Source organism: Bombina bombina, chromosome 2 (genome assembly GCF_027579735.1).
Source record: "Bombina bombina isolate aBomBom1 chromosome 2, aBomBom1.pri, whole genome shotgun sequence".
In the NCBI taxonomy this organism is placed as follows: Eukaryota; Metazoa; Chordata; class Amphibia; order Anura; family Bombinatoridae; genus Bombina; species Bombina bombina.
Genome location: NC_069500.1, coordinates 278,532,476 through 278,554,691, shown reverse-complemented (window position 1 = coordinate 278,554,691; position 22,216 = coordinate 278,532,476). Strand labels below are relative to the sequence as shown.

At 39.7% G+C, this 22,216-nt stretch overlaps 1 protein-coding gene across 1 annotated transcript in view; it reads left to right on the top strand.

Annotated features, from left to right (window-relative positions):
* CCDC112 (coiled-coil domain containing 112) overlaps positions 1 to 22,216 on the top strand; it is a 43,697-nt gene that overhangs the window by 5,367 nt on the left and 16,114 nt on the right. The window contains exons 2-6 of the mRNA XM_053700481.1: positions 4,305 to 4,426; positions 4,717 to 4,838; positions 8,021 to 8,110; positions 13,770 to 13,845; positions 20,664 to 21,054. Coding sequence (XP_053556456.1) covers positions 4,305 to 4,426; positions 4,717 to 4,838; positions 8,021 to 8,110; positions 13,770 to 13,845; positions 20,664 to 21,054 — 801 coding nt within the window. The remainder of the gene's footprint in view (positions 1 to 4,304; positions 4,427 to 4,716; positions 4,839 to 8,020; positions 8,111 to 13,769; positions 13,846 to 20,663; positions 21,055 to 22,216) is intronic.

The window sequence follows — 22,216 nt, the reverse complement described above, 5'->3', positions numbered from 1 at the left end:
TCTAGTCACCGGTATGTAGTGACCAAGTGCGCCAGCGCACGAAACGCGTCTGCGTTAGACTTAGACAGCACTTTCTCTGTTTGTTTTTATGAAGGTGCTTCTCTTATATTTTTTAAACTTTTGCAAATACATTTTTGGATTTTTATACTTCTGAGGACTTTTGTTGGTATACTTCAGTGGGCACTACCCCTTGGCTTTATATTTGTAAAATATATCTGTACCTATATATCTATCTGAATATATACATATGGATATATTTTAATATATATTGTATATACATATATAGAGACCACACCCACTATCCTACCCCCTCTTTACATGTGTTTAGACATTTTGAAACACCTTATTGTGTAGCCATTTTTAATATTTGTTATTTTAAACCATAAAAAAATAAGTCCTTACAAAACAATATTGCAGTATTTGCTATAGAAAAGCTATGCAATCAAGATGTAATGGAAGTGGGGTAGAAGAAAAAGTGTCCCTGCAGTTATTTTGAATACAGGAAACTTATCAGCTGCTTGTTTGATTACATTATCCCTTTAAGGGAGTTTTCTGCCAAAAATTAACTGTTCTATAGGTACAGAGCATTTCTTATTTCCCAAGAATATTCGTTTAAAGGGACAGTCTAGGCAAAAATTAAACTTTCATGATTCAAATAGAGCATGCAATTTTAAACAACTTTCCAATTTACTTTTATAATCACATTTGCTTTGTTCTCTTGGTATTCTTTGTTGAAAGCTAAACCTAAGTAGGCTCATATGATTATTTCTAAGCCCTTGAAGGTCGCCTCTTATCTCATTGCATTTTTACAGTTTTTCACAGCTAGACAGCTCTAGTTCATTTGTGCCATAAAGATTACATTGTTTTCATTCCCACTGAGTTATTTATGAGAAAATGCAAGTCTTTCAAAAGAACTTAAAAAAGGGGGCAGTCTGCAGAGGCTTAGATACAAGGTAATCACAGAGGTAAAAAGTATATTAATATAACCGTGTTGTTATGCAGAACTGGGGAATGGGTAATAAAGAGATTATATATCTTTTAAACAATAACAATTCTGCAGTAGACTGTCCCTTTAAAGTGCTGGTAAATCCTAGTGTTTGTGAAACGCTAGGATTTACCATCGTAACAAATAAAGGGGACTTTTATTCATGAAGTATAAAATACTTCATTCTGAAAGCCCCTTTATTTGTTATCATTGTTCGCTGCGCTGAGCTGCTAAAGGCAGTCTATGGCAGAATGCTATTTGGCTGAGAGGTGACGTTTCCACCTCTTAGCCAATAGCCGCAAAACACGGCGCCAAGCTGGATTTACCGCACGGCTATTGACTAAGAGGTGGAAGCGCCACCTCTCAGCCAAATAGCGTTCTGCCGTGGGTTGCCTTTAGCAGCTCAGCACAGCGAACGATGCTAACAAATAAAGGGGCTTTCAGAATGAAGTATTTTATACTTCATAAATGAAAGTCCCCTTTATTTGTTACAATGGTAAATCTGAGCGTTTCACAAACGCTAGGGTTTACCATCGCTTTAACTGTATGTTTTAAGCACATTCCCCTATTTTGCAACCTGACTAGGATATCTGAAAGCAAAAATATCTGGAAAGCCCTCAAAATGTTTTAAAGTGAAGGTAAAGTTTGAGATTATGCAAGACAACCTAGCATTTCTCCATATGAACCTAATCTAGTCGCTAAATTTTGTTTCAGATTACTTCAATATTTTCTAATAAAAATTATATTTAAAAATCCCTACCGCTTAGCTCACAACTCCTCCCATGCCCTACTTCCGTCTTCAGCGCTCCCACCACTCTCTGTGTCTTTCAAATGCGCCTTCTTGCTGCAGTCTCTAACTACGCATGCGCTAATCTGCGATGCTGCAAACCCCTGCGCATGCGGCTAATCTGCGATCATTATTCCCAAATGGACACGGGACCGCGCGTGGTTTTCCATCTTCTGAAAATTTTAATAGCACATGCGCTTAAGACTAAAGGGGCGGATGACGTGAACTGACGGCCGCCTAACGTTGGATTAGTCAAAAACGTGACCCACCGATAACCCCCCCAAAAAAACGGGTTGAATTTGAGGACATTCGGGAATTGATTTTTAAAGGTGACAATTTGATTAATGTAAGAATTGATTAATTAAAGGGCCATAATACCCAAATGTTTAAACACTTGAAAGTGATGCAGCATAGCTGTAAAAAGCTGACTTGAAAATATCACCTGAGCATCTCTATGTAAAAAAGAAAGATATTTTACCTCAAAAGTTCCTCAGTAGCCACCGCCCATTGTAAAGGATTTCTAAGCAGCATTTTAGTGTGTCTGTCCTGGGACATCTGAAGGGATGAGCATCGTGAACTCTCATATTATTTCACCAATCAGGTAAAGGAAGCTTACTATGAAATCTCATGAGAGTTAAGTCAAATCTCATGAGATCACAGTAAGAGTTCATGACCTCAGCACTGCTGATGCTGATTGGCTGCTGTTCATTTCTTCATTTTTTTTATTTTTTTTTACCTGCAGCTGGGAGCAGGTGAAGTATAACTTTTTACACAGAACTTACTCTGCTGAGCTGAGTAAATTGTGAGGTAAAATATCTTCCTTTTTTACATAGAGATGCTCAGGTGATATTTTCCTGTCAGCTTTTTACAGTTATACTGCATCAGTTTCAAGTGATTTAGCATATGAGTATTATGTCCCTTTAAACTTATGTTTATTTGATACACTTAATGCTATACCGTGTAGTCATTACGGTAACTTAACCATCACTTTAAGTTACATTTGTTGCTCAAGTTGTTATGTATACAACTTCAAAACTCTCCCACCTAAATTCAGAAATGCTACCTAAAGGGACATGAAACCCAATTTACTTCTATTATCAATTCTGCATCATTCCCTTGATATCCTTTGCTAAAGGAGCAGAAATACACTACTGAGAGCTAGCTGAATACATCTAGTCAGCCAATCACAAGACAAATGTGTGCAGGCACCAATCACCAGCTAGCTCCCACTAGTATAGGATATGTACATGTTATGTTTCAACACTGAATACCAAGAGAACAAAGTACATTTGAAAATGGAATTAATTGAAAAGTTTCTTAAAATAACATGTTCTATCTGAATCATACAAGTTTAATTTTGACTTTTCTATCCCTTTAACTTGTACTGACAACCAATCAGCCTTTTCTATTTACATTTGGCCTCCTATCCCCTCATTTTGTATTGCCCCCAGACCTCAAATCAGCCAGAGCAGAGCCCTACTAATCTCACATAAGCCGCACTCCTGTTGATGATGACTCTCCCTGTGCCTCACCATGTTGCAGCGCTTCTTCTCAGTGCCTCCACACCAACGCAACTGCACTCCACATTTAAGCTGACGCTCTGTCTTTATAGCAACATTGAACTGCTGCACCTACACACCCAGCCTTCAATAGTGAGTGAATGTTCATTTAACATTCACTCGCTATCTTTCACTACTCGTCACAGCTACATTTCTGCTCGCCAATGACTAGTGGAAATTTTGAGCCGTGTGTATATGTGTGTCCAACACCTTGACATATACCATATTTATTTTTAACCCTTTTTAAACATTTTCTCATTATTAAACCGATATATTTTTATAAAAAATGTTTCTATATGAATTTAATACTTTATTTTAATATGTTTAACATAGCATTTGTGTAACTTATTTTAATACTTTACTTCAGGTCTCAGGTCGTACTAATTCTTTTAGTGTTATTTTGGCTTTTGCTTGATCGGAGGCCATAACTTTCAACTTCTAATATGAGCAATGTTTAGCATGGTCATTATATCCATTGAAAGTATAGTGCACACTAAAGGGCATCTTTATCAAGCTCCGTATGGAGCTTGATGTCCCGTGATTCTCGCCGGAAACAGAAATTATGAAGCAGTAGTCTAAAGACCGCTAGTCCATAACCTGTCCGTCTGCTCTGAGGCGGCGGACAGAAATCAACCCGATCGAATACGATTGGGTCGATTGACACCCCCTGCTAGCGGCTGATTAGCGGCGAATCTGCAGGGGGCAGCATTGCATCTGCAGTTTCCCAGAACTGCTGGTACAATGATACATGCAGGGAGCGTATGCTGTAGGCATTTATCGATGTGCAGCGGAAATGATCCGCTATATCTATATACTGTATATATATTGGCAGATTTATAGTAAGACTATTGTATAATACTTTATACTGTTGTGGTCTGCTTGTTTTCATATAATGGATTTAATAAACTTTAGGATGAATGCATATAAATATTTCTTCACACTGAAAGGTTTTTATATTGTGTTGTGTTTACAGGATGAAAGCTGTTTTAGCCAAACTGGTGGACAAAGAGTTTTCCATGTGCAAAACTGGAAGGCAAAAGCAGATCAAGCAAAGAAAGTAGAATTTATTAGAGAAGCAGAGAAACTTAAAAACCAGTTAAGTATGAAGTACATTTAGTTTGGCATTACAAGACATTGGTTTAACCTTTCCTTTACATGTAAACTACACCTACAATTATGTAAATATTGCTTTCTTATGGTTAATTATACTGTTACAAAGACCATTCTACCTTTACAGAGTTATACAACTAATTTCTGACTTGCAAGAAATAAATATAGTAGTGTTTTTTTATAGTCTGTTAAAAATGTATTCATTAAACTATTGATTGATTAAGGTTGTACTGGGTGTTACTGTATCTAAAGTGAATGCTGAGTGTTGTTTTTAGAGTCGCTAACTTAGAAAAGGACAAAAATGGGAATCTTTATAACAAAAGGAACGACAACAGGGTGGAATACAGCACACTTGAAGAGTATGAGCAAAAGCTGGCAAGCAGCCGGAAAGGAGAAAGTAAGTCGTATTATTATTGTATTGTTTTTGAATCTTGAATCCATATGATTTTTCAGATATTTTAATACGGAAATATAAAATATAACTCTAGTATATTAGACTGTTTCTTTTTTTGGTATTCAAAAGTAAAATCAAATGTTATTCTATTTGTTGGTTTTTTAACTTACTGTATATCTGGTATGGATTTGTTGGCCACCCCTTAACTGGTGGAAAGTGTCTTGAGTGAATATGGCACCAGAAAACTGTTGCTGTGTCTCATTCTGTGTTCCAAAGCTTGTTCATGTCTGTCCAGCTATTTACTTTGGTGTGCTGATTCCTTGCTGCTACTGCTCATGTGCAAGATGTTTACTTAATGAAGCCAGGCACACAGAGAAGGGAGTGCGCCCAGGGGCGGACTGATCAGCCGGGCAAATAGGACCTGGACCGAGGACCCAGCATGTCAGGGGGCCCACAAATAGAATCTCCATGGGTCCTGGTGTGCTGCTTAAGCTGGGGCTGACGGCTGCCCTATCAGTAACTAAGTAGTGGGTTTAGTGGGGACCCTGGCCCCAGGGTGGGGCCCTTGTGCCTGGATGTGGGTTTTTTGCTCTGTGGGTCCTAGAGTGTGGGGGAGCCCTGTTGGGTGTCTGTCACTGTGAGGGCCATGGAGTGGGGGTCTGGCCCCGGAGGTTGGGGGCCCTTTCTCTGTCCCTTGATGTTGGAGGTCCTAGCCCTGGAGGTTGGGGGCCTAGTAGGGGTAGGGTAGGGAGGCTACCATGTTCATTTACATACATTTGAATACATTTGGGTCAGTGTGAGACAGTGGGGGCCCTTCCCTAATTTTTGCCCATGGGCCCTGATTGGTCTCAGTCCGCCCCTGAGTGCGCCTTTATTGAAAGGAGGTGCTATTGGGAGCCATAAGATTGGATACCCCGCCCACTGAAAGAAAAAAAAACAAAAAAAAACAAAAAAACAGATCAGACCTGGGGCAGGTGGTGGGGACATCCACAACAGATTTTAACAGATACTATTTAAAAGGACGTTTTTCTTTCATGATACAAAAAACAAGCTTATGGATAAGGTGTTGCAGTCTTTTTTTTAGTTGTGATTGAATGCACCAATTTGGGTTGAAGGAATGCTAAAGCTAGAATTGTCCTGCTTTCTTGTGGACTATAATATTTTGATTTAGGATAACTTCTAAATGTAAGCTTATGTTGAATAAGCAGAAATAATTACACTGATGGGTTAAATGTGTATATATACCCCTATTTTAACTTTACAAGAGCAAATATATGTTTAAAGGGACATTATACACTCAAAAAAATATGGGCTATTTAAATAAAGCACCCAAAGAAGATAAAGTTTGTAATTGACCTGTATTATCAATTTTGCTTCTAAAGTGCCTAAAAATGATGATAAATTTTATATTGCTCTGACTATATTTGAATACGTCCGTAATACCCACTAGCTACAGACAAAGGCTTTTTTCCTCAGTCCCTAGCTAGTCCTTACAGCCAGCCCCCATGCTGTGTAATGTGCAATCCCCTCACCTCTCACTTTACAAACACAGTAATCACAACAGTATGTATGGTAAATAGAATGTACTGCATATGCCAGTACTAAGCAGTTTATTATATATATAAAAATCTCATTTACATAACATATATTCCAGCCAACCATCCACAGTTGTCCATCCCTCAAACAAGGCAGTAAAACGTTGGCATCAAGTACTCTAATTAGAAAAACATAAATGAAGCAAAGATTCAATAGCGAGCAGCGGTCTACCTTCAGTGCCGCTGACCCGCTGTCAATTACAATCAGAACCGGAGTGAGTGGACAGACAGTCACTGGAGCGGCAGTCTATAAGTGTGATAGACCGCGTAAGGCTACTTTGCTAAGTTACTAACAATGCTCTCATTTCATGAGTGGTTATATGCAATGTGGAGATATCTTATGGTCCGTGTACCCTTAATAAAGTAGAAAGGTAGGGACAGACGCTGAAAAAAGAGACCTTTCAAAATAAACTAGAGGATAAATGGCAAAGGGGAGAAAAAAGTGTGGCTGTTGTATGACGACTCAAAATAGGTTATACTGTGTAGCGTATGCCATGACTTTGATACAACATGGAATTTACAAGGTTTACTTTGCGTGTATTAAATTGAAAAATGCAGACACCAGTGAGTTAACGTTTCTTGCAGGCTGGTAAGTTTATTTATTTTTTAGCAGGCACGTGATATTTTTGGTAATAATATGGCCTGAAACGTAAACCCTTGCAGATTTCTTTACAAGGGTTCAGTCTACAGCACTGGTTTTAAAACCGGAGTAAGAGGACAGACAGTCACTGGAGCTACAGTCTATAAGTGTGATAGACCGCGTAGTAAAGGAGCAAGCGGCGTCTGCCTTCATTGATTATGCAGCTGAGCCTGTCACAACGGGTGTAAGTGGTGGGGGGTGCTATGTGGAGAACGCCAGCTACATACAGAGACCGGAGGTGCTGCTATCTACAATAGAGTTTTTTTCCATACTATTGTACTAATAGGGCTCAACTTCCACTTGACCCGTTACAGACATCACCGATCCAGCTTGTCTTTACAACCACTCTGGAAGTTTAGCCCTATTAGTACAATAGTATGGAAAAAAAACTCTATTGTTTTTCTAATTAGAGTACTTGATGCCAACGTTTTACTGCCTTGTTTGAAGGATGGACAATTGTGGATGGTTGGCTGGAATATATGTTATGTAAATGAGATTTTTATATATATAATAAACTGCTTAGTACTGGCATATGCAGTACATTCTATTTACCATACATACTGTTGTGATTACTGTGTTTGTAAAGTGAGAGGTGAGGGGATTGCACATTACACAGCATGGGGGCTGGCTGTAAGGACTAGCTAGGGACTGAGGAAAAAAGCCTTTGTCTGTAGCTAGTGGGTATTACGGATGTATTCAAATATAGTCAGAGCAATATAAACTTTATCATCATTTTTAGGCACTTTAGAAGCAAAATTGATAATACAGGTCAATTACAAACTTTATCTTCTTTGGGTGCTTTATTTAAATAGCCCATATTTTTTTGAGTGTATAATGTCCCTTTAAAGTACATATTGTCTTATTTTTTTTTGTAATAGGAGATGCTAATAAATTATAGTAGCTACTCAATGGCATAACTTATTTTGTCTTTGTTTTAACTTGTTGCACAGAAGCTAGGACGGAACAGCAGCTTGCCAAAATACACAACAATGTGAAGAGACTTCAAAGACAGTTACAAGATGTGAAACCTACTCCAGAATGTAAGTTTTCCTTTCAGCTTTAGATGGTGGAACCATTAATTAAAGCATATATATGTATGCCTTATTCTCATTTGCTCAGCATCTGCATTCTCATCTGGAAGGTTATCATTGCAGGTGTTAAAGGGATATGTAAGTTATGATTTAGACAGAGCGTGCAATTTTCATTTTTCAATTTTACTTCTCATCAAATTTACCTCATAATTTCAGTGACAGTTTTTGAAACTTAGCTTCTTAACATAAGAACATATCAGAAGTGTGTAGGTGTCTTGAATACACTCAGCTAGATTTTCTTATAGTTTATGTCCATATGGTTCAAGCCAACTGTATATTTTCATTGTTAATTGAGAAGAAATGCAACCGAATACGCAACCCTCTTTTAGGAAACTAAAGCTATATGTGAAAACCAAGCAATAAGGTTGTATGTTGTCATGAAAACCATAAGATTCTTGTTTATTTGTTTGTAAACCACATTAAAGTTCATGGGGGTCTCCATTTCAGCCACACTCCTAGGTCTGGCAATAGACAAGGCGGTGGTGTCAGTATTTTACTTTCCTCTCATTGCACCTTCCAACAAATACAGCCCTTCTCTTCACTCACATTTTCTTCATTTGAAGCACACATGATTCGGTTATTCTCTCCCCTCTCTATACGTGTTGCAGTCATATACCGCCCCCCTGGCTCCCCAACTCAATTTTTAGATCACTTTGCTGCCTGGCTTCCTTATTCCCTTTCCTCAGACACCCCTGCCCTCATTCTTGGCGACTTTAACATCCCTCTTGGCAATCCCAATGCCTCCTCTGCAATACAACTTCTTCAACTGACTTCCTCTTTCGGCCTGTCACAATGGACTGACTCTCCCACTCACAAAGATGGTCATTCCCTTGATCTGATTTTCACCTATCGATGCACTCTTTCAAATTTAACAAACTCCCCTTTTCCTCTCTCTGACCATCATCTCCTAACTTGCAACATCACTTCCCTACCTACAACTCCCCCTCCCTCTACCCCTCACACCAAACTTCACAGAAGCACTAAGTCACTAGATCTGCATCAGCTCGCTAGCTCTCTCAAACCTCTCCTCTCATCCATCACCTCCTTTTCCTGCCCTGACCAATCTATCTGCCAGTATAATTCCACCCTTACATCGGTCATTGACACTCTGGCCCCTCCAACCTTAGCTCAGAAACCACACTCTCATCCCCAGCCCTGGCATACTCCTCTGACACGATACCTACGCAGATGCTCCCGTACTGCTGAGCGACATTGGAGGAAATCTCGGAGTTCAGCTGACTTTCTTCACTACAAGTTCATCCTGAACTCCTACTATTCTGCCCTTAATCTTTATAAGCAACATTATTTTTCTAATGTCATCTCTACTCTTTCCTCTAACCCTAAACGTCTGTTCTCCATGTTCAACACTCTTCTTCGCCCACCCCCACCTCCTAACACAACCTCTCTCTCTCAGCTCAAGATTTTGCAAGCCACTTCAACAACAAAATTGACTCCATCAGAAGTGAAATCAGCTCTCAACATACTTCCAATCTCCCACCCCCTCAAAAGCTCACGATCACCCAAAACCCAAATATCCAAAAATGCAGCTCTTTTGCCCCTGTTAATGAGGATGAAGTTTCTGCCCTTATACTGTCCTCCCACCTCACTACCTGTCCCCTCGACCCCATCCCCTCACAGCTACTCCCCTCCCTCTCTTCTACCCTCACCCCCATACTCACACACATTTTGAACCTCTCCCTCAGCACAGGTATATTTCCCTCATCTCTAAAACATGCACTGGTCACACCTATCCTCAAAAAACCTTCCCTTGATCCAACCTCCGCATCCAATTACCGCCCTATTTCCCTACTCCCTCTTGCCTCAAAGCTCCTCGAAAAGCTAGTTTACGCACGTCTATCCCATTTCCTTACACTAAACTCTCTTCTTGACCCACTGCAATCTGGATTTCGTTCCCATCACTCTACAGAGACAGCAATTGTCAAGGTTACCAATGACCTACTTAAAGCAAAATCCAAAGGCCACTTCTCTCTGCTTATCCTCCTTGACCTGTCTGCAGCCTTTGACACTGTTGACCACCCTCTTCTGCTCCAAACCCTCCAATCCTTTAGCATCTGTGACACAGCCCTCTCGTGGTTCTCTTCTTATCTGACTAACCGTACATTTAGTGTAGCCTTCTCCGGAGCATCCTCTGCCCCGTTACCACTTTCTGTTGGGGTACCTCAAGGCTCTGTCCTTGGTCCCCTTCTCTTTTCAATCTACACGTCGTCACTAGGTTACTTAATAAAGTCCCATGGGTTTCAATACCATTTGTATGCCGATGACACCCAAATCTACCTCTCTGCACCAGACCTACCTCCTTCCTTACTAACCCGTGTCACTAACTGTCTTTTTCACATCTCATCTTGGATGTCCTCTCACTACCTTAAGCTAAATCTCCAAAACTGAACTCCTTATTTTTCCCCCTTCTTCCAATGTCTCCACCCCCAAAATTTCAATAACTGTTGATAATTCTATCATTACCCCTACCCCGCACGCCCGATGTCTTGGGGTCACACTTGACTCAGATCATTCCTTCACTCCTCACATTCAGTCCTTGGCTAAAGCCTGCCGCTTCCACCTTAAAAACATTGCTAAAATTAGACATTTCCTTACACAAGATACAACCAAGATTTTAATCCACTTTCTCATCCTTTCCCGCCTCGACTATCACAATTCCGTCCTCTCTGGTCTACCTAGCTGCCGCATAGCTCCTTTACAATCCATTATGAATGCCTCTGCCAGGCTCATCTTCCTTACTCGTCGCTCTTCATCTGCTGCACCTCTCTGCCAATCCCTTCACTGGCTTCCTCTTGCCTCTAGGATTAAACACAAAATCCTCACCCTGACATATAAAGCTCTCAACTGCACTGCTCCCCCCTACATCTCAGAACTTGTCTCTAGATAATCTCCCTCCCGTCCCCTTCGATCAGCTCAGGATCTCCTCCTCTCTTGTTACTTCCTCACATTCACGTTTACAGGACTTCTCCAGACTGGCCCCCATCTTGTGGAATTCCATGCCTCGCTCCATAAGACTCTCCCCTAGTTTTAACAGCTTCAAGCTCTCCCTAAAAACTCTACTATTCAGGGATGCTTACAACCAACACTAACCTTTCCTATCGCCATTGCTTTCCCCTTGAACCCCTTAGATTGTAAGACTATGGGCCCAGCTGTTTACAGATCGCTTCATAAGAGCCGACTACAACAGTGAAACTCTCGGCAGGGCCCTCTACCCACTTGACCCCTACAAAAGCTATCCTGTACACCGAATATGTTTACAGCGCTGCGGAATCTGTTGGCGCTCTACAAATACCTGATAATAATAATAATAATAAAGTTTTGGGGTTTTGTCATTTTATAAGTTTGCTATAAATAAATTGTGAAATGGCTCCCTTTTTGCTTCAGTTATAAGTACATGTTGTTCCAGGTTGCTCAGACAATGAATCATTGCCATAAAACACATGTTGATATTTTTTGTGGGTGTGTGACACTGTCTTGACTATTTTTGCCCCACTGTTTATAATTGAGTGTGCCAACATGCAGATAGAGAATTTTAAGTGTATCCTGGCATAAATTAGTCTGAGCGTGATGGTGCCGCTTGTCTTTTGAATAGTAATGTCACACACCATATGCCTACAGTATGCCTGACAGAGGTGTGAAAAGTGCAAACATGTTTTTCTGCAGCAATTTAAAGGGACAGTTTACTCAAAAATTTTCTCCCCTTTAATTTGTTCCCAATGATCCACTTTACCTGCTGGAGTGTATTAAATTGTTTACAAGTAGCTCCTTTACCCTTATATTGGCATTTGAAACTGTTGATTTAGCATGTGGTATCCCCACCTATTCTGAAAGTTTGTGGCCGCGCGTACCAGCTATAGATAAGCTTTGTAAACACAGCCAGCAGAAGAAATTACACTCCCAGTGCGATATAGCAGAGATAATGTAATAAAATGTTGATTTTTCCATTGTTCTCTCAAAGTACTGGTGATTGTTTTAAGGACAGATATAAGATAAAGAAGCAGGTATATGTGCACAATGTGATAGAGTAATGAGATCTGATTATACCTACAAGCTCAACCCATTTTATTAGGTTGTGGCTTCAAAACACAAAATCAGAGCTTTAATATACAGAAATAAACCTTAAAAAGCTAATTTTCATACATTTTTTACTCTGCAGTTGGTAAAAAAAGCAATTGTAAACACATTAAGGGAAAAACTATTTTACAGTATACTGTCCCTTTAAGCACCTAGTGAAGTGTAGCTTGTGTGACAACATACCTGATATTTACACTGGTTCTTGTGATTCTGAATGGCAAGTGTCTAGATTTCGTTTCCAAATACACTTGTTTTTTGTTTTTTTAAATGGCTCTGTATATGGAACATTGATAGACAAATTGCTGCAAGCTCTGCTCCCATAGATACATACACACTCTCAAGCCTCAGTATACTCTTATTTAAAAAGAATTGTTGAAACTTAAAGGGCCATAAGAGTCAAAAAATGACATGCTCTAATTCATTAGGGTATATATTTTTAAGACTATTGACCCTGAGCTACTTTGTGTTTAATCCACCGCAAAGGGCTTAAACACACAGTAGAAGTACATCCACTGATCCAATCAGCAATACTAGTCGCACAACTCAACTGTCTGTGTAACTAGCAGTGCTGATTGGATCAGCAGCAGTTTCCTCTTTGGAAAATATGATAATGCTAACTGCAGTCAACTGGGTCCACTAATTTAGTTAAAGAAAGGGTCACAAACATTCAAAAAGGTAAGTTAAGGAAAGTTTGATTCAGGCCAGGTCAAAATGAGATAAGTTAAAATAAAAAGACAATAGAATTGGGAGGGAGGCTGAAGTTATTCCATTAATCAACAAGTACATTTAGAAATTAGTAATGACAAGGTTTGGACAGATTACAAGATTTAAAAAAAAAATGAAAACAAAACAGACTTTTAGCACAATAAATACATAAATCAAAAGCAATCATATACCAAAGAGAGTTACAGTCTAAAGTAGCAGTGGATATTTTAGGGGATTGTCCAAAGACTCAAAAGATAGTTAAAGAGTGTGAAATAGCTCTAAGTGATTGCTAAATAATCTTTTGGCATCATCTGTGGTGCTCGTCCACATGCTGCATAAATTGAACACTGGCCGTCAGTGCTGCAGTTTTTTTTTGCTTTCATAAGACATGCTCGAAGTGCAATAGAGCTTCAAAGTCACAGCACTGTGAGTGCGCTCTGGTTGGAAGCTGAGTGACGTGCGCTGTGGCTTCTGATTGGGAGACATTTGGCTGTTAGTAGCAGGTAGTTCAGCACCACAACAGATGCTAAGATCAAAGATCAAAATGTTTTTTGTTTTTATTATTATTTTGCCACTAGAGTAATTTAAAATGCGACACTCAATTTTTTAAAATTTCTGGTTGTCTAATTCAGCTTTAGCTGTATATTTTCTTTATTTATTTAGTTACAAAATGTTAAAGGCATACTCCAGCTGTTACCAGCTGTTCACTCTTTTTTTTCCCCAGTATATTTTTGCCTAATTGCAATTTTTACATTTTTTTTGAAAAAATATTTGAACTGTGTTAAGCTTTTTTATGACTCTTCTGTTGCAGTTGTTGAGAAGCTCAGAGAAATGATGGAAGACGTGGATAATGCAATAGGTGTTTTTAAAGAAGAACAGCGGTTAATGCAAGTATTTAGCTTTCTTTTTTGTAATGTTTAGAAATACTAATACAGTTTAATAAAATGTCATTATTTAAAATTACATTATTGACGAATATTTGTGCCACATATACAACTTCTAGCATCTTAAGGTGATTATACCAAAAAAAAAATTCACTCATGTTTCTATTCATTGCATATGGCCTTTTAAAACCCTCCACTCCCAGCCGCAGCAACTTTCTTCCCTCTCATTATGTCATCACGCTTGTACATGGTGACGTCCACTGCAGCCAACAATGTGGAAGGAGACTGCAAGGAGAAAGTCATATTGTCATCCTCTGCATTACGATCTTTGTTTTCGGAGGACAACATGGCATCCTATGAACTTTAACGGTTAAAAAGGGACATTTTGGGAGGCGGAGCGTGCGGGCGTGCTGAATGGCCGCACCTAACTAGAGCTCCTGAAGTGGCGTCGGTGGGGCTCTCTCTTACCCCACAAAAGACAGTTAAAGATGCCTGAATCAGACCTCTGAATGCTTGAGGAGGGTCCGGAGGCCCTCTAATCACAATTTCGGAGACATTATATTAAAGGAAGAGGCTGATATTGTTACCGCGGTTTAGGCCGCGTTTGAAGCCGGGACCTAAAGTTGGGGGCGCAGTGACGCATCACACCCGATCTCAACTGACATCCGGAAAGGGTAATTACCTGCTGCAAAACAGAGACCCTGAGAACATCACACATAATACTCAAGTAAGAAGCTATATTTACATGAAGTTTGGGGCATGCCTTTAACAGTCACAACAGCACGTATCTGACACATTATGCCATAAGCAGGAACTTAGTGCAAAAGGCCCCATGCACTTTTACTAGCAAGAATCTTATTGAAATAAGGGGGCTACAGAAACTTATGTGTGACATTCTGCAGACCGTTGTTCAACTCCTTTCACATTGAGATTGTCACCAACTATACATCCTCCAATATTCATCACGCTTACTGCTAAACGGACAATCTACTTTGCTAAAGCAACATTACTTACTCAGAAACCCCTGCATGTTTGCTGACATGGCACAACGCAGAGTCAACAAAACTGAAAAAAACTTAAAATCCAATATGGGGTCTGGCTCTGTCAATACCTTTTTTAAAAGCACAGAAAATAAAAAGAAAAAGGCAGACCAACCTCAGATAGATAGCGAAGATGATGAAATATCAGATAATCCTGACACTATGCATACCCCTGTGTCTCCCTCTGGCTCACACACACCACCAGAAGACGGCCCAGTCACATTAAAGGCAATGGAAGCCCTTATCAATCAGGTTAAGACCTGCATCAAAACTGAGTGCGCTGAGCTGAAAAAAGATATTAACGAATTGGGCCAGAGGGTGGAAACACTAGAAGGAGACAGAGAAGAGATTATCAAAGAAATATCGGTCATGTCACACGCCATGGAAGATCAGCAGACACAGATATCGGATTTAGAAAACAAGATAGACGACATTGAGAACAGGAAACGGAGAAATAATCTCCGCATACGCGGAGTACCAGAGTCGGTAAAGAGTGAAGACATAATGGAACACTTACAAAATTTATTCCAATCACTGGCTATCTCAGATCAAAGAGTAATTGACTTAATACCAATTGAGAGGGCCCACAGATCTTTACGGCCCAAACCCAGTGACAATCAACCTCCGAGAGATATCATTGTGTGTTTCTCAAGTTATAGAGACAGAGAAAAAATATTTCAGATGGCACGCACTCAGCCCACTTTCTCATTTATGGGCGCGAAAATTCAAATTTACCAAGATCTCTCTACCAGAACTCTACTACTCAGGAAGGAATTTGCTCACTTCACTACCCACCTGCGATCTCTCAAAATTCCTTACAGATGGGGTTTTCCTGTATCGATACAAATCATAAAGAATGGAAGGCGTTATGAATGCTCCTCAACAGGGGATATTGCTGACTTTTGCCAACTCCTCGACATTCCGGCCCCTGAGGCACCGCAGCCTTCATCATCCAAACTTCCTACACTCCCGCCAAAGCCCCAGAGAAGACTTTGGTCTGAAGTCATCAGCAAACAGCGCATCAAAAAGCCCTGTATTGACAATACCAACAAAGGAACTCTTGCAGAAATTATAACCAGCTGAACCTGATCCTTGGAGGTCGTGAGTATGCGGATTCATACATCTCCTAATGGGTGATATTTATCCCCCACACACACTGACTCTGTGTGCAACAGACTACTCTCAATCATAATAGAAAGACACTCTCTTAAAATGATATTATATATTATATACTGTTTAAAGTATCTTTAGGTCCTAGTATAAACTCCCCTGATAACTTAAGGGAGCCCCGTCGGGCCACACTTTTCCTCCTTTTGTTTCTCTCTCTAGTTCTTACTTTCCTTAGCCTCTCTCTCTCTCTACACATCCCTCCTGTAAAGATTCTCTCTCCCCTACCCATCCTCCCCCTCTCATCTCTCCCCCTGCTCTTTTCTACACGTTAGGCAACTAGCAAATATTGTTGTTATTTGATCAAAACTACTGTTTAAAAGTATTTCATTTTTGTTTGTTGAAATTTATTTGTTGAATTGTTATTGTTATTTATTTAATTCTATTTTTCCAGCTCTCAGGATATAACACATTGTATTAGACTTTCAAAGTAACTTGCTGTTAGCATCTTCAAAGTTATAGTAGTATGTCAGAACATCATCAGACTAGTCAGTTCACAATTTCCACACAAAATGTTAAGGGTTTTCTCTCCCCACAGAAGCGCTCAATAGCCTTTCATGATTTTCATAAAAAAAACATTGATATTATAATGATACAGGAGACACATTTTAAAAAAACCAATGAACCCTCTCTCTCAAGGCTCTACTACGACCAACACTTTTTATGTTCAGGCCCGACGAGACATAATGGAGTCAGTATATCTTTTAGGAAAGGTTCCTCCTTTGAATTATTGAACAAACACTTAGACAGGGAGGGTCGCTTTTTAATAATAGTGGGGCTGTACTTTGGCAGGCCTATTACTCTAGTTAATATATATGCTCCCAACTGCCCTAAGCCATCCTTTTTTCGCTCAGTGATTAACCACATTATGGACATATCAAAAGGCCCAATATTCCTCATTGGAGACCTAAATTTTCCTGTTAACCCCATGTTAGATACATCTCAGGGCAAGTCTTATATTAGGAACTCCCAAATTAGATCCAACTGGAGAGCAATAAGCACTCTCCCTCTATTTGACACATGGAGAACCACTCATCCAAACACCAAAGACTTCACTTTTTTCTCAAACCCCCAGCGCTCCTACACCCGTCTTGATTATATTTTTTGCGAACAACAGATGCTTACCTCACTTATAGATTCGAGGCTTCACCACACCTCCTGGTCAGACCATAGCATGGTCTCCTCCACGTTTTTATGGTCCACTAAACCACGACACCAACACTGTTGGAAACTAAATGACCAAATTCTATTAGACCCCTTGATAACTACTGATCTGGCCGAAAAAACTTCAGAATTCTTCTCATTTAATAATTCCACTGCTACCTCAGCTATTAATAACTGGGAAGCATATAAATGTTATATAAGAGGGGTGATTATGGGACATACACACAGACAGCGCAAGCAACGTTCAGTTATGTTTAATTCCTTATCATCTGAGTTTAAGGCCTGCGAAGATGCACTAAAAGGTAACCCCAAATCAACATGATTGCTGCAAAAATCTCAACAAGCTAGAGAAGATCTAAATCACTATTTAATTAAGAATGCACATATGAGGGCGCTTGCATCTAAATCCAAATTTTTTGTTGAAAACAATAAAGCGGGGCGCCTATTGGCGAGATCCTTAAAGAAGAAGAGATATAAAACCCACATTTCTAAAATTACAGACTCCAAAGATGTCACCCACTCTGATAACACAGCAATAGTTGATCAATTTGCAGAATACTACACCTCACTATATAACCTCCCGAGCACACACCTTGAAGAAAAACACAATAGTATACATACATACTTGGAAAAGGCCCTGCTTCCAACATTGACCGATTCTGATAGAGAAGCTTTAGACGCATCATTTTCACTGCAGGAGGTACTGCTAGCCATAAGAGATCTCCCACAGGGCAAAGCCCCCGGCCCAGACGGCTTTACTCCCAAATATTACCATCTTTTCAAATCCCTCCTGGGTCCTCATTTGCTAGAAATGTACAATTCCTTTGACCAGTTTACACACCTCCCACCCACGCTCCTGGAAGCTACAATCTCCATAATCCCTAAACCAGGTAAACCCCCAGATAAAGTTACTAACTACCGTCCTATATCCCTAATAAATGTGGATATCAAATTATACGCTAAACTACTCGCAGTGAGAATCAGTAATTACTTACCGTCCCTAGTACACGTAGACCGGGTAGGCTTTATCCCGGGTAGGGAGGCTAAGGAGAACACCATCCGAGTTTTGCATACCCTATTCTCGGCCACAAACTCTAACTCGCCCCTAGTCCTTCTCTCCACTGACGCCGAGAAAGCCTTTGACAGGGTGGACTGGGATTTTCTCTGGTCTGCTCTGTCAAAGTTTTATATTCTCCCAAGTAATGATCTCACGTATTAAAGCCCTATATAGCAACCCCTCGGCATATGTTAATGCAAACAACACCCTTTCGCAAAAGATAATGATAAATAATGGCACGCGGCAGGGATGCCCCCTTTCGCCCTTGTTATTTGCCCTAGCGGTGGAGGCGCTTGCCACCAGGATACGGAGTAACACTCTTATACAGGGGGTCACTTTTGGAGAGCTCCATCAGAAATGTCTGCTATACGCAGACGATATTATATTCACATTGAGCTCCCCCTCTACGTCTCTACCAGCCCTCCTTGAGGAGCTGGAGGAGTATAGAAGCGTCTCCAACTTTTCAATCAATATGGAAAAATCGATGATACTCCCAATACACTTAAATGCAGAAGACATACACTACATTAAATCCCACACCTCTTTTCAGTTGACCTCGAAAATCAAATACTTAGGAATTGATATTTCCCCTACTCATACAGAATTATTCAATCTCAATTATGTTCCTCTTCAAATAGAAACTGAAAAGTCATTAGATTCCTGGCATAAACAAGGCCATCTTTCATGGATGGGGCGCATAAATGCATTAAAGATGAACATCCTTCCCAAATTCCTTTATCTATTTCAAGTCCTCCCCCTAGATCTCCCCATACAATTCCTGCAGAAACAACAGAGAAAATTTGACCGATTTATTTGGTCACATAAAAGACCCAGAGTAAACAGAAATACGTTGTTCCTTAACAGAGCAGATGGGGGGCTTGGATCCCCTAACCTGGTTAATTACTACAAGGCATCTCATTTGGCACGAATAGTTGCCTGGAAACGCTCGCTGATGAGCAAACCCTGGGTGCAGATAGAATCCTTTTTAGCGGGGAGGTTAGACTTAGGAGAACAGTGCTGGATCCCACATAAATCGAGGTCCCCGGACATAGGGAGTAATTACTATACAACCTCCACGCTGCGAATATGGGACAAATCCCTAGTAGAAGATAGATCGCTATCAACGCCAATATCCCCTCTTACTCCACTGCTCAATAACCCCCTACTGCTACAAAACCACACCATCCCGACCCCGGGTATGGCTGGAGCCCCCTCCAACGTACCAGTACACATGCTGATACACAATGGCTTGATGCGCCCACAGGCTGAGGTAAGCCAATTAATAGGTTCCCCGTTCCATTTATGGTTTCCATATTTGCAGGCTAGACATGCCATTTTTTCTAGTCCGCACAAGGCAAACTTAACCAGAACACTGACATTTGAAACCTTATGTACATCCCCCTCCATGACTAAAGCTCATATCTCTATAATTTACAAGCTACTAAGTGGATCCTTCCCCATTAAGAGACCTGCATATATCACCAAGTGGGAGAGGGAGCTAGATATAACATTGACAGATGAGCAATGGGGCCATATTTTTATTGAAACCAAAAAGTCGTCCCTATCACTAGCTTTAGTAGAAACAAATTTTAAGTTGCTTTCCAGGTGGTACCTTACCCCACACAGGATACGCAGTATTTTTCCTAACTCTTCCCCCCTGTGTTGGAGACATTGTGGAGAAGTCGGTACACTCTCTCATATATGGTGTAAGTGCCCTCATATTCAGCCATATTGGCACAGTATAAACACACAAATTAACAAGATAATAGGTAGGTCCCTGGATCTTTCCCCTAGCCTGATCCTACTAAATAACTTCCCAGTTGTAGCCTGTCAGTATCGGAAAAAATTGCTACATGTCATGCTTAATTGTGCTAGACGCCTTATACCAAGATATTGGAAAAAAGCAGACACACCATCATATGGAATGTGGGTTAAAGAAGTGAAACATGTACTTGAACTTGAAAAAATATACTACACACATATAGGTAAACAAGATTTTATTGCTGATGTGATATTCCTCTGGGAGCAGGGCGAATGAACCCAGCACAAATGCTTTGATTCAAATTATATGGTCCTTTGTCTACTATCTTACTGTTAATGTAACATTGTCTGTGGATCCAGTCTGGAAGTTTGATATAGCCAGTAACAATCTGGTAGGTCGGCAAGTATTGTGATTCTATGTGTTATCCCTGATTTAATTGTATTTGCTGTTCACATCTGCCTATAGGCGTATTTATACATTGTAAACTGTTTCTTTTCCTTAAACTTGTTTGAAAACAATAAAAAGATATATTGGAAAAAAAAAAAAGGGACATTTTATGGGAAGATTATTTTACATTTTATAATGCTTGATAATGGAGGTTGTAAGTCTAAAATTGTATTTTATATTTTAGCTATGAGGAACTCATGAAGGAAGAAAAGACTACAAGCATTGAGCTCAGTGCCTTGGAGAAAAAAATAGAGGCATGGACAACATTTGGTGCACAGCAGGAGACAGTATTTAGAACACCTACTGGAAAAGCTGTCTTAGAAAAAAATACTTCAAAGCATCTGCCTGAAGAAGTAATGGACTTTGAAAACTTTCTTCAGGAAACAGGTGGTCGTGTGGGAGGGTGGGATGAATTTGACCATCAAAGTTTTTTGAAGGTTTGGACCAAGCACAAGGGAAAAGTTTCCTATCTGGAAGAGGCACTTGCATTTCTTCCCAGCAGAACCAAAGAGGATGTTCAGCAACATGAAAAGTGGTATCAAGAATTTTTGTTCCTAGATGAAAAGAAAAAGGAGGTAAGAACTAATTAAAACCATACAGAATGTTTACATACTATTGTAGCAATATAGTTCAAGTGATTATTGAAAACACACAAGCACTCTTTGTTGAAAACTGATTTATATAATAATCTACAATGTTCTTCAAGAAATGTTTGCCAGCTGGGTGGCATATAGTGTAATATTTTGCCATATTATAGCATTTTCTGCTATTTATAAATGTTAATTTAGAGTCTCTCTCTCTCTGCATCAACGATCTGCTTTCAGTTCTTCCTTAACATATGAAAGCAGATGTGGCATAAGGTTGGACGTTGGTACAACTTCAATAGGGTATGCTAGACAAAGTGCCCTGTGACGTAGTACCTACGTCCATATGGCTTTAGGGGGTAATTGCATAACGTAACATAAATTGATTCAATGATAACTTGAGCAACAAACATTGAAAACATTTGATATTAGCTGAATTTAACTGAATAGTGGCTTAAATTTTAGCCGGGTGATCAGTAAATCTCTCAGGTGGAACATTTACTAAATAGATCCTGAGGAGAACACTGATCTACCCATAGCTGGATAAACCACTGGGCACTCTGAAACCCAGTATTGGGCCATACATAGAAAAATCACATTTTCTTATAGTTGTTAGTCAGGCTACATATGATTAACAGTGCTTCTTCTCAAATATTATAAACAATTCTTATATAGACCTTGTATTTCCCACTTTTAAAGGGACAGTAAACACCATGCAATTACAATACATCTCTGTTATGTTGCTATAGAATAACATATCAGCCAAGTGATTTTTTTATTTTTAAAGCAAATTAACATCTTTTTTACTGCAATTATTTTTCAGTAGCAAAACTCCACCCATCGTTTGCCTTGTTTGGAGGAGCCAATCTGTGTTTCAGTCCATGAACAACAAGGCTAATCACTGTCATAAAGTTAATATAAAGTACACTGTTTTGCATCTGTTTTCTGATAAAGCCAATTAGGTACAGATATGCAGCAATGTTAGCCTTGATAAGTCAGCAGGGTGCTTTTCAAGTTCTGAAAATTAGAAAATGTGTCAAAATAAGTAATTAAAATATATTGCAAAGTTGTTTCATTATGTATAACTGAGAAACCTCAAGGTGTTTACTGTCCCTTTAGGATAAGGAAAAATATACATATGCCAAATCAGTTG